Consider the following 12297-nt stretch of genomic DNA (forward strand, 5'->3'; position numbering starts at 1 on the left):
TTTTACTCTAATAGAAACGGAATTACTGATTTAATAACACTCCAAAAATTATGACGCTAATCGAAGTATATTATACTTAAATTATTTTGTGCCAAAATAACGTTCACATGTACAAATTCTACGTGTTGACCCAAGCTGTTTGAAAAAGGTGTGTCTTCAGAAAGACAAGACACTTTGGATATTGTAGCCTTGACCCATAAAGCGCTGGGATTTGTACTTACATAGCATGGACTGCTGAGCACATTTTATGAAAATGAAACTACTGTGCACACATTAAAAAAAAAAAGATAGCTAGAATATCTTCTTAGTATATAATGGTGACAAGTTTTACATCATCTGAAGTCATTAGTTGAATTATTAGTCCTCTTGCATTCTGGCGGGTATCGGAGCATTTGAGTGACATTAGACCTCAACAAATGCTCATAAAGTAAATGCATCTATCTGGGCCTCGATCGTGGCCTGTCAACCTGTGCCTGACGGCCTCGATGGTGGCCCGTCACGCTTTATGTGTTAAGTACCAACTGGAGTGGGCATGGGTGGAATGCTTTTGATCATAGGTTTGTTCAATCAGGTTTGGGGTCTTATCTGTTGCTGTCACAATTTTTGAAATTTGAAATATTGGCGCAATTTTTCACGTTGAATCTGATTCTGTTATACATTTATTTTAGAAAAACGTTAAAGAATTAAAGTTTGATAAATTTTACTCTATCAAAAAAGAGAATTCGGAAGCTGGTATTTTCTACGTGATAGCTGCCTATTACAAAATGAAATCAGAAACATTACAACGATGAATCGTTATTTAATAAAATAAAAGCAAAACATTACAACGACAAAAGTCGTAAGACATGTTGAAGTTTTAAGTTTTAATGACTGAAATAATGTGAAACGATCGAACAGATATGTAAATAATTTCAAAAGGAAAAAACGAAATTTTGTGAAAAATTACAAAAAAATGTACGTTAGTGTTTAAGGTTAAAGTTAGGGTGTAGGGTAAGTTTAGGGTTAAAGTTAGGGTGTAGGGTAAGTTTAGGGTTAGGGTTAGGGTTAGGGTTTAAACGATTGAACAGGCAAGTAAATTATTTAAAAAGGAAAAATTACAAAAAAAAAAAAGCTACGTTATAGTGTAGTAATAGTTGAGTTCTTGTTAACAAAGTACATTTTTTGCAACAACAATTCAAAAAAAGGAACTTCAGAAAATAGGCACTCGTCAAAGAAAATACATGTGGTGGTAGTTTTAAGCATTTAAGGTGCCTATAGTAACAGCTTGCTTGTTACTATGCAAACAGGCATCAATGTGCCCGTAGCTTTCGATTGACTAAAATTACCCAAAATTTGCAAATTTTCAAAGCTATTGATTTTTTATTCATTCATTTATGGTAAAAATGAATTTCATTTTCAGAATTAATATAGAAAGCTATACCAGTACTCTCGATTTGAAAACAATTGGAGCAAAAAGAAAGAAAGAAAGAAAACGTGACAGCAAAGATAAATTTGATCTAGAACATTGGGTAGGTTTCGAAATTCAGATGTGTGACAGCTATTCTCCTGCCCCCTAAATGCCGCTAAGTGGTAAGAATTTAATCGAGAATTGAAAATGCTTCGCTTTACCTGCTTGCCTGGAGCTCACCTATTAACTCTACATCATTATTGTAAAAACTTAAGTAAAACTGCCACACGCATATCTTAAATTCAGCGTAACTAAAAAGTGTACCCTGCAGACATTATTTCCTCATGTATTTCTTAAACACTTTTTTAAAGAAATTTTCCATAGATACGTTTTCGTTGGTGTGCACTACGATTAAGGGTTTTAAATTTTATGAAGATAAATCGTTCTCTACACGCTGAATATATCTCCGGAAAATTTTACGGAACCATACGTATTTTAAAGGAAGTCATAGGGAAACAAAGACGTGGGGTACACACTTACGCAGTTAAGACTCTATTCGTTAAAGACTGAAGCTATTTGTGTGGCTGTTAACGTGAGAAGATAACCTTACAAAATATCATTAATACATTTTAATACAAAATGCCAAAAGCAGTACAATTTATAAAATTAAAAGAACACCCAAAACTATTCATGCCTTTCGATACATAGCAATATAGCTAGACATAAGAAAAAAAAGGTTTGCATATAGAATGTACTCATAAAAGGAAATTGTTGAAAGCAAACTTGAATTTTACGGGTAGTTTAATAAACCATTGATTTTATAAAGTATACTTTAAAAACTATAATACAGGACACGGTATTTAAGTTTTAGATTTAAGTTTTAAATTAAAAAGATATGTATCCCGGGAAGGCCATAAAACAATGAATAAAAGGTAAATAAGTGGAAACTGAAATGAAATTACTAACCCATTCGGCACAATTTTTTTTCATTAAGGTCGTTACATAGTTAAGAGCAAAAGACATAACACCTACCACCTGATCGAAACCAATTTCAAACTCGTCTGTAATATCATCAATATCCATCGAAATAAAATCAATTTCGTTTCGGTTATTGAAGTTTCTAGATATTAATTGCGGTTATATATAAAGCAGTGAAACGAAGTCTAGAAATACATACACACCGTCATTACTGACAAATGTAGTATTTATGAAAGTGCAAACCAATTTAAGTCACGTGATAATTAACTGCTGAATTTTGAAAAAAATAAACCAAAATAAAAAAAAACAGGAGTCAAATTTCCGTTTATTCAGCAATATTGTAAAAAAAAATTTATGTATGTATTGCAATAAAATATTTAGTGAAAAAAAAAAGTCAAGAAAGAGACAAATATATTTTTTAATTAAAAGAATTCATCTATGGTTGCAGTATTGAAAAACAATAAAACGTTGCTTAGGCAGAAAGTTACCTTTTGTCTATGGACGGAAGAATCTATTCATTGTATTATTCAATGATAAATACTTTCAAATGATAAATACCGCTTTGGTGGAAACTGAACACAGACTGTAGAATTACGAAGTAAATTAAGGTTATGTATTTTGTTTCCGACAATCGCTCTCAAGACACAGTAATACAGGTTTGAGTTAAACATTTGTGGAGTAATTCTGATTCGTCTTTGAAGACGGATCACCTCACTTTCGTAACAAATACCTACATAATGCATAAACTCCTTACAACTTCTGCATCGCCTGTTAATCACCAAGAGCAAGAATCTTGGAGATTCTGCGTGGGTCACTGCATTTGCTAGAGGTAGTTAATTCTTACATTGGTCACACCTAACAATCCTAAGAAAAGCGGGAACTCATTGAATGATGTCGATTGTGATACTGAAGAAAAAAATATCGCAATGATCACAGTTGGAACATCGTTGACCGTAAGTTTGCTTAATCAGGACTCGCCTGAGACTAAGTTACAGTATACATATGCTGTCACCGAGTTAAATCCGTAAACTTTGAAATACGCAACACATCTCGTAATGCAACAGCTTCACATCTATAAGATCCGGGGAGGGAACGCTCTGGAAGACTTCCTCAGTGTAATTTGTTTAAAGTTTTTGTTTCACTTACAAATGTGTTATAATTCGATACAGCTCCCTACGTTTTAAGTAGAAAAATATGACGCAGTGGCGTTTATTCTTTTCCGAAGACTATTATCTGCATAAGGGAAGTTAAAATACGTCAAACTAGAATTGAAACCGCTACACAGATTTAATTTTCCTCCAGCATTAATATTTTCAATTGCAGCGTTTTCCAAGATTTGCTTTCTTCCATTTCATTACAAAAGAGAACTTCAGATTTACGATATAAATTACATTCAATCTCCTAGTTTTCTTTTCTTTTTTTTTTCTCTTTTTGATTATGTACAAAAATCTGCAGTTTTATGGTAGAGTGTATTGATTAGGAAAGAGCGATTTCTGTTTTACTGAAGTAAAATTAGTGACCTAACAGAAATGGCTTATAAAGGAATCGGGTTTCCATTTGCATTAAATAAAAGCGCGTACAAATCCTGAACACGAGCAAGTTAAGATTTTTTTTTTTATCGTAAAAAGTAAATTATAATGCCAAGCAGAGAATCCGTGGAAATATGCTCGTGCGAAGCATGTCCGTGCAAACTGTTTCTGTATGAAGTGTAAGTACATCGTGCAGAATAACAGAGATAAATCGCAAATTACAATGTTGTCATGGAAATCAGATAATATTTAAAGTATTTAGACGAGTGGTTCTCAACTGGGGTTCTCATGACCGGGGGTGGGGTGGGGTGGGGGGCTGTTGATATAAGATTTTGTTAAAAATTATGTGCACTAAATTGGTTATGCTTCCACAATACACAAAATATTTTAACAATTTGTTAAGACAATTCCTAATAATATTTTAATTATAAAAATATAATAGGTTTTTTTAAAGCTTCAAATGGTTATAGGGCTCCTATTGGGGTTAAATAGGAATCAAAGGGGTTCACAGCCAAAGAATGGTTGAAAACCACTGATTTACTCAGAGAAATGACTGTCACTAAATGCTCTACAGTATTTAGTTTTATCATTCTCTACGTTTTGCGTTCAAATAAGGTCAAGTTTAACTTCCTTGTTTTTGATCCAACAGACAAATAAATGAATAAATACCAATTAATAAATTAATTTATCGTGAGTGAATTTCCAACTGACTATATATAAGGCGGCGAGCTGACAGAATCGTTAGCACGCCCGCCGAGCAAAGTGCTTAGCGGCATTTCGTCCGTCTTTACATTCTAAGTTCAAATTTCACCGTGGTCGACTTTGCCTTTCATATCTTTCGGGGTGGATAAAATAAGTACCTGTTCGATGTAATCAACTTTCCCCTCCTCCTCTAAAATTGCTCAAAAATTTGAGAGAAAAAAAATGCCTTGATGTAGTATTAGGCAGTGGCTCTCATATGGCTTTTATCTTAACTGATTGGCAGTGTTATCATGTACATCGTTTTGTCTTTGTATAAAAGATGGGCTACAGCAAATGTTCTGCTCAATACCACAGATTTGCTTGTCAGTTGTTTGACCTTAACCAATCGAATATGTCCCTTAGTGGCTGATGATCTGTGCATCTCTGATCATGAGCAGAAGGGGAACATCACAGCCATGTGTAGAGAGGAATTCTTATTGGTTTTGGTTAATTCACCTTTGGAAATGTGGATGTTTCGTTCAACATCCTCAATCAGCCCTTATTCAGGCACCTTTTGAGCAGGTAAGGCTACTCGACTTGAAGAAAATTCTAACTAGGCTTCACCTGCAAGGTCATGCGCTGTTTATCTTGATATGAGATCACCGTGTCGCGCACATATAGTTGTGATGCATATGCCTAGTACCCTTATCAGATGGGTACTGTCTTCGTATATTTTACCCCAGTGCCACTTTGATGGCATGCACTACTCACTCACTCACTACTACTACTACTACTACTACTACTACTACTACTACTACTACTACTAATAATAATAATAATAATAATAATAATAATAATGATAATAGATTCAAATTTAGGCACAATTATTCATCAATTATTATTATCATTATTATTTTCATTAGCATCTTCCTTCAATTCTGTTTCCATTTCTTGCCGAGTGTCTTCCTGACACTTAGGGCAGAGAAACGAACTGTATACATTAGTAGGCCATTAAAACGAACACACCAGATTGTTCATTTACAGAGTCATGTGATAGAGAAAAAGGGGAAGACAGAGAGAAAAAAAAAAAAAGAAAATTAAACATAAAATAAAGGAGGGAAAAGAAAAGAATTTACAGAGACAATGTTCTTCTCAGTATGTGTGACGTACCAGTTAAGACAATATTTTGCTCTTCCTTCATAGATGGTAAACCAGGGATGATTCATAAATAATTTTCAGTTCCTTTTTTTGATAATTTCAAGTGCTCCTACAATCACTGGTATTGTAACCGTCTTGAGATACCACATCTTTTCGATTTCGATTAGCAGATCTTTAGCAGATTTGAGCTTATCAAATTCTTTTGCCGAGATGTTATGGTCACAGGGTATACTTTTGTCCTTCACAACAATATCTGGTTTATTTGCCCTGATGGTGCGATCTGTACATACTGGGAAGTCCCAAAGAATAATTACATTGGCCACCGCCGCCATCCCTTTCAGGGATAGCCACCGTCAAGACCAGGTCTTGATTATTGCAGCCACCCTGCTCGAAACCTCCGTCCAGTTCTTCTCTATATGGAGGCCTGGTTCAAACCAGACTCCCAGCAATTTAACCAGTCCCTCCGTCCAGCACTCAACAATGCTGTCTGAAGGCATTGACTTGCCAACCCAGGTGCTGAACTGCAAGCTGACCGACTTTTCCCGGTTGATCTTTGCTCCTGCCACCGTCTCGTAAACCTCAATAGCCTTACCCACTTCACGTAGGCGTGCTACTGTGGTAACGCTGATAGTGATATCGTCCGCGTAAGACCAAACAAACTCTTCTAAACCTGGTTCTCTCTAGATGTCACTCAACTTTAGCAGTAGGGGGTCAAGAACCACCGCATACAAAAGTGGTGAGAGCAGACATCCTTGACGAACCGAGCGTCTGATGCAGAACGGCTTCGGAAGGAAACCGTTCTCCCGAACTATCGAGTCAATGTGATACAGATAATAATAATGTTAATAATAATAACAATAATAATAATAATAATAATAATTATTATTATTAGTATTATCATTATTAAGGCGGGGAGCTGGCAGAATCGTTAGCACGCCGGGATAAATGCATAGCAGCATTGCGTCAGTCGCTGCGCTCTGAGCTCAAATTCCGTCGAGGTCGACTTTGCTTTTCATCCTTTCGGGGTCGATAAATTAAGTACCAGTTGAGTACTGGGGTCAGTATTATCGACTATCCCCACCCCAAATTTCAGGCTTTGTGCCTATAGTACAGTGGTTCCCAACCTTTTTGTGATCGCGTACCTCGTGGAGGTTTTGTACAGCCGCCACGTACCAGAAAAATTCAGATATCAATTTAATTACAAGTAGAAAACACAAATGAACTAGCAATAAAGAACACAACTCAGTTTAATGCGAGGGCCGAATCTGTTTCTTCTCCACCAGCTGGTCAATGCAGGGCATAACCTTGTTTACAGCGCATCGGAAATCATATCCGGGCGCACCAAGAGGGTTCCGGCTCTTCGACTTGGTGGCCAGTAAGGCAGAGAACCCCTGCCCACACTTCCACGTAGAAGGGAAAATCAGTAGCTAGGGAACAGCGTAACGTGCTAGCATCGGGTACGAGAAGGCCATGCTTAGAAGTTTATAGGAGAGCATTCTTTGTGCTTCGTCTTTACTGTTTCGTGAACCTGGATATCTGTCACTCCATCTTGTTCCCCGGTCCCGACAGGCAGCTCGGCTGGTTCAACGGAGAATGTTTTGGCGATACAGTTGCAGCATGTCACATCCGAGAAGTAAGGTATCAACTCAGTCTTGAGCAGTGAGAGGTGACGGATGATTTCTTGGGCAAATTCATATTGAAAACGGCACAAACTAAAAATCGCTTATTACCCCGAAAGTGCTCGCGTACCACTTAGAAAGCCCTCGCGTACCACTAGTGGTACGCGTATCACAAGCTGGGACCCACTGCTATAGTAGAAAAGATTATTATTATTATCATTATCATTATTATTATTATTGTTGTTGTTGTTGTCATTATTATTATTATTATTATTATTATTATTATTATTATTATTATTATTATTATTATTATTATTATTATTATTATTATTAAGGCGGCGAGCTGGCAGAATCGTTTGAACGCTGGACGAAATGCTTAGCGGTATTTCGCCCGTTGGTACGTTCTGAGTTCAAATTCCACCGAGGTCGACTTTACCATTCATCATTACGGGGCCGATAAAATAAGTACGAGTTAAACACTGGGGTTGATGTGATCCACTCATCCACCCCCACCAAAAATTGGTGCCATTGTGGCAAAATTTGAAGCATTATTATTATTAAAATTTTTTATTTATTGAAACATTATATTGAGCACCAGTGAAACACTGGAGCCGATATAATCGACTATCCCCCTTCCCCAAATTTCCGGCCTTGTGCCTATAATAGAAAGGGCTATTATATATATATATATATATATATATATATATATATATATATATGCATACATATATATAGGAGTTGCTGTGAGGTAAGAAGGTCGAGTGGCTGCTTCCCAACCACACGGCTCCGGGTTCAGTCGCACTGCATGGCATCTTGTGCAAGTGTCTTCTACTATAGCCTCGGGCCGACCAAAGCCTTCTGAGTAGATTTAGTAGACGGAAACTGAAGGAAACCCGTTGTATATATATATATATAATACAAATAATATGTGAGTATATGCATATATACGTACATGTATGTACATACCTACATCTACATGTATATATAGATGCATATCTGGGTACAGGACGTCACAAAAAACCTGGACAAAATGAAAAACAGAACATAATCAGAGCACAGAAAACACACAGGCCACATAGAGAACATTTCCTTCATCAGCTGTCACCATTTTAAAACTAAGCGTTTCGAAGTGTTAGGGCAGGACGCATTGTTAGAATGGCTCTTCCCGCAGAAACAAATTTAATTTGTAATGCAGAGGAATATAGTGGCGAACAGAAAACACGACAGGAAAATAAAACAGTGAAAATAAACAAGAAGGGCTAGTAGGGCCGGACGTGAAAAAATATATATGTATACTGAACGCTGTGATGTGACGAAATGAAAGGAAAAGAGAAGTTCGTGCTAGCTTGGCAATGGCCAAGATAAGAAAGGAAGCAGTAGCCGGACACATGTGACCAGCGAGGGGTAAGAAGAAAGAGTGGTAGAGAGAGAAAAAAGGGGAGAAAGTAGCATATAAGTGAGCAACGAGAGACAGGGAGGAAGAGAGAGAGAGAGATATATATAGTAGTGAAGGGGAGAGGCGAAGAACAACAGAAGGAAGAACAAGAGGGGGATATATATGTATATATGTATGAATGTGTGTATGTATTTGTGTCTGTGTTTGTCCCCCACCAGCGCTTGACACACCGATGTTAGTGTATTTACGTCCCCGTAACTTAGCGGTTCGACACTAGAGACCGATAGAATAACTCCTGAGGTCCATTTGTTTGACTGAAGTCGGTGCTCCAACATGACCGCAGTCATATGACTGAAACAAGTAAAAGAATAAAAGAATAATTTATTTATACACACACACACACAACCACACACTCAAAAACTCTCACACACACGCACAGGCACGTATTTGTGTGTGAAGAACGGCGTCTACAGAATGACTGGGTGGTCCACAAGTTTTTGTCACCGACAGATTTTACATTTCCCTTTGATGTTGCATGTTTATGTTAGATATGAACAATATTAAGTAGACCCGTCAACAGCCGCTACCGCCATAAGGACTACATCAGTAACAACAATAACAAAATCTAGACAGTCATCGATTCTTCTTTATGTACGAGTAAAGATATCAATCGACTCCCGTATAATGGGACGTGGAGCAACAAATGAACAAGAAAAGAATGGTTTATTATAACTCCTACCGTGTAAGAAAGTGAGGCTGATTGTAGTGGTTGTAGGGTGTTGGTGATAGTATTAGTAGTAGTAGCAGTAGTAGTAGTAGTAGTAGTAGTAGTAATAGTAGTAGTAGTAGTAGTGGTAGTAGTAGTAGTAGTAGTAGTAGTAGTAGTAATAGTAGTAGTAGTGGTAGTAGTAGTTGTAGTGTTTGTTGGTGGGAGTTGTGGTGGTGGCGGCGTTGTAAATATAGTAGTGGTAGGAGAAAGTGATAGTTGTAGTTCTAATAGTGGTAGTCGTCACTGTAAAGAAATGCGTTGCAATTTTAAGGGTCGGAATGATAGTGTTAGCGTTGGGAGAGGTAATGACAATGACGATATGTAGTAAAAAAAAAAAGGCGGAGACGGGTAAATTTCACTTCAATTGTATACTTCGTTAACTTACTTGGAAAACTTATTTAGGATAGCGTGGCATCTGATCCAGGAGGTGATTTCATCTGTGAAATGATATTAAAATTAGAATTATAAACTTGGTCCTTGAGATTTCAGGGTTCCACCATATTTTTTTGAGTTTTCATTATACGAAGCATGGACAAGGTTCTGCATCATACGGCAGAAAAAAAAACTGTGTATATCAGTTGAGGTTATGACCACTTCCCTTCTTTATTTTGAAAAACAAATAGTATATTATTGATCTTCTTCCTAAGATGTGAATCATACTTTCAGTACTAATTCCTCAGAGACTGCATCGGTTGTCACGTTTAAGTATTTTACCTATATTCCTATTAATTTTATGCATCAGGTATTTTGTTATTTTCTGTCATTGAATTGCAGAAGAATGCTCTTGAAAGTGATAACTAATACAACGTTTGTTGATCCAAGGTAAACTATTTGGTTTTCTATGTTACTTTCATTCTGAAGTCTTTTCAAAAGAGAGCCACGTAGGGTCTTCTGCTGATAGACAGGGTGCTGTTGATGATCTGTTGCGTAAGAGTTGTGCAACTTTTCTACGTCATAAATTGTAAAGGTGCTCCTCAAAGAATTCTCTGCCCCGGTCATCTTTCCGTGAAGCACCTTTCCAATTTTCAAGACGCTATTTGTCTCATAGGTGCAGGTTCAATTCAGTCAACGTACGCTGTCGAAATGATATAATGCGAGTCTATGTTAAACCCTTGTCTCCTTTTCATTTTAGATAGAGAATGTGGAAATTTCTGAATGTAGTTAGTAGCTTTTAGGTTTCATTATCAAAGGCCCGGATTTCATGAAACCGATTGACTTAAACGTTGGTCTGAGTACTGATTTAGCAAACACATTTTAAGCAATTGATTAATTGTAAACGGATAGCTCGGAACACCATGTGTTTACGCGTTCTTTATTAGGAGTACTTCAAGGAATATATTTTTGTCCATCACCTGCAAGATTCTTCGCAAGATACTCGAGAAATAGCGAAGTCATTGGAAATGGTGTTGCTAGAGTGGCTTCTAGATCTATCTTGGACAAATTCCATCCCTATATTCTCTGAGAATGTTGTAATCACGTTAAGGTTTTTCATATTATCCACATTCTTTTGTTTATTCTTTCAGGAATGTGTCAGGTTGGTGTTTCTGTCTCCTATGAGTCAATTATCAACCCTTCAGGTCTCTTTTGGACCCCACCACCAAAAAAAAAAAAAAAAAAAAAAAAAAAAATAACATCCAATTCATTGAAATTATAAATAGTATCTTTGCGGTCTGCGGTACCATATTCAATCGATGACAGTGCAACCACTTCAGAATGGTGGATGATGCAAGTTTGTGCCTGGTTTTGATTATGGATTCTGAAACTTCGAGAAGTAGAAGGGTCCTGAGCACTCACGACGAGGGTACAAGATTGAATGCTTCTTTTAATCCAGCTATAATGCAAACTAGTCTAAGTTTAGCTTGTAAGGTCTAGTGGTGGTGGTGGTGGTCACCATGAATGTGGAGTCTATTGAAGGGCGCGAGTTGCTAATGTATGTAGTAGTGCACAGAATGGTGAAATGATGATCCTTGTACCCGAAAGTAATCGGAAACGTTCTCTGTGGGACAAGTCCGTTGTAGTTCAGGTTTCTGCCGCTAGAAGCCACTTGATGCAACCCTCAAGCATATCAGTCTGCCGACCGGCGGCGTTGTGTGGGATCATACTGCCACATGGTACTTCTTTGTTTTGCAGTGCTTCTCTCCTGTTCGTCGATTTTTGCGATGGCTGAAACGAAGGAATAGCATGCTTCCGTGAAATTCTGTTTCCTGCTAGGAAACTTTTTTGATACAACTTTTTTGTTGTATGGGACCAAAGCTATGAAATTCGTCATGCTTTCTTCTATCATTGAAGCTAAGATAAATATATTTTGCTTTTAAAATAAAACAGTTATTTAGATTTAAACATCATTGGTGGTGTTACTGACTCTCCTATAACGTTGCTACAAATTTTGATGCAAACTTTTTTCTACTGGATCAAATCTCAATATTTTTATGCCAAAAATGTAGCTAGGGCCCATTCCTCTTCAAAAATGTTAACAGTTTTCAATGTTGTTAAGAACTGAATTAGCAACAAGCTCTGAAAGATGCTGCATGTGAGTAAATTGCGGTCTTAAGAATATTATTCAACTACTACCGTAGTTGAATGATATGTTCCCTCGGTGCAACAACACTTCCGTTGTTTTTTCTCTCCTGACTAGTTTTGGGAGAGATATTTTACCCCTTCATGTCTGTCTGTTATTATTTCGTCTCATGTTATTGCCTTTCACTTCTCATCTATCTCAAAATAACTCAAAGAATTCCTTGTTTGAACTTGAGTCCGTTTGCTTTTTATTGGTTATGCTA

At 37.0% G+C, this 12297-nt stretch overlaps 1 protein-coding gene across 2 annotated transcripts in view; it reads right to left on the reverse strand.

The window, feature by feature from the left end:
• LOC106876877 (uncharacterized) overlaps positions 1-2876 on the reverse strand; it is a 24973-nt gene extending 22097 nt beyond the window's left edge. The window contains exon 1 of one of the 2 annotated variants that reach the window (XM_014925620.2): positions 2354-2876. In XM_014925620.2, the coding sequence (XP_014781106.1) occupies positions 2354-2470 (117 nt within the window). In that variant the 5' untranslated portion in view covers positions 2471-2876. The remainder of the gene's footprint in view (positions 1-2353) is intronic. The other variant, XM_014925629.2, reaches the window with a different exon arrangement.
• Between the last annotated feature and the right edge of the window lie 9421 nt (positions 2877-12297).

The sequence above is a fragment of the Octopus bimaculoides genome, chromosome 1, assembly GCF_001194135.2.
Source record: "Octopus bimaculoides isolate UCB-OBI-ISO-001 chromosome 1, ASM119413v2, whole genome shotgun sequence".
Lineage (NCBI taxonomy): Eukaryota > Metazoa > Mollusca > Cephalopoda > Octopoda > Octopodidae > Octopus > Octopus bimaculoides.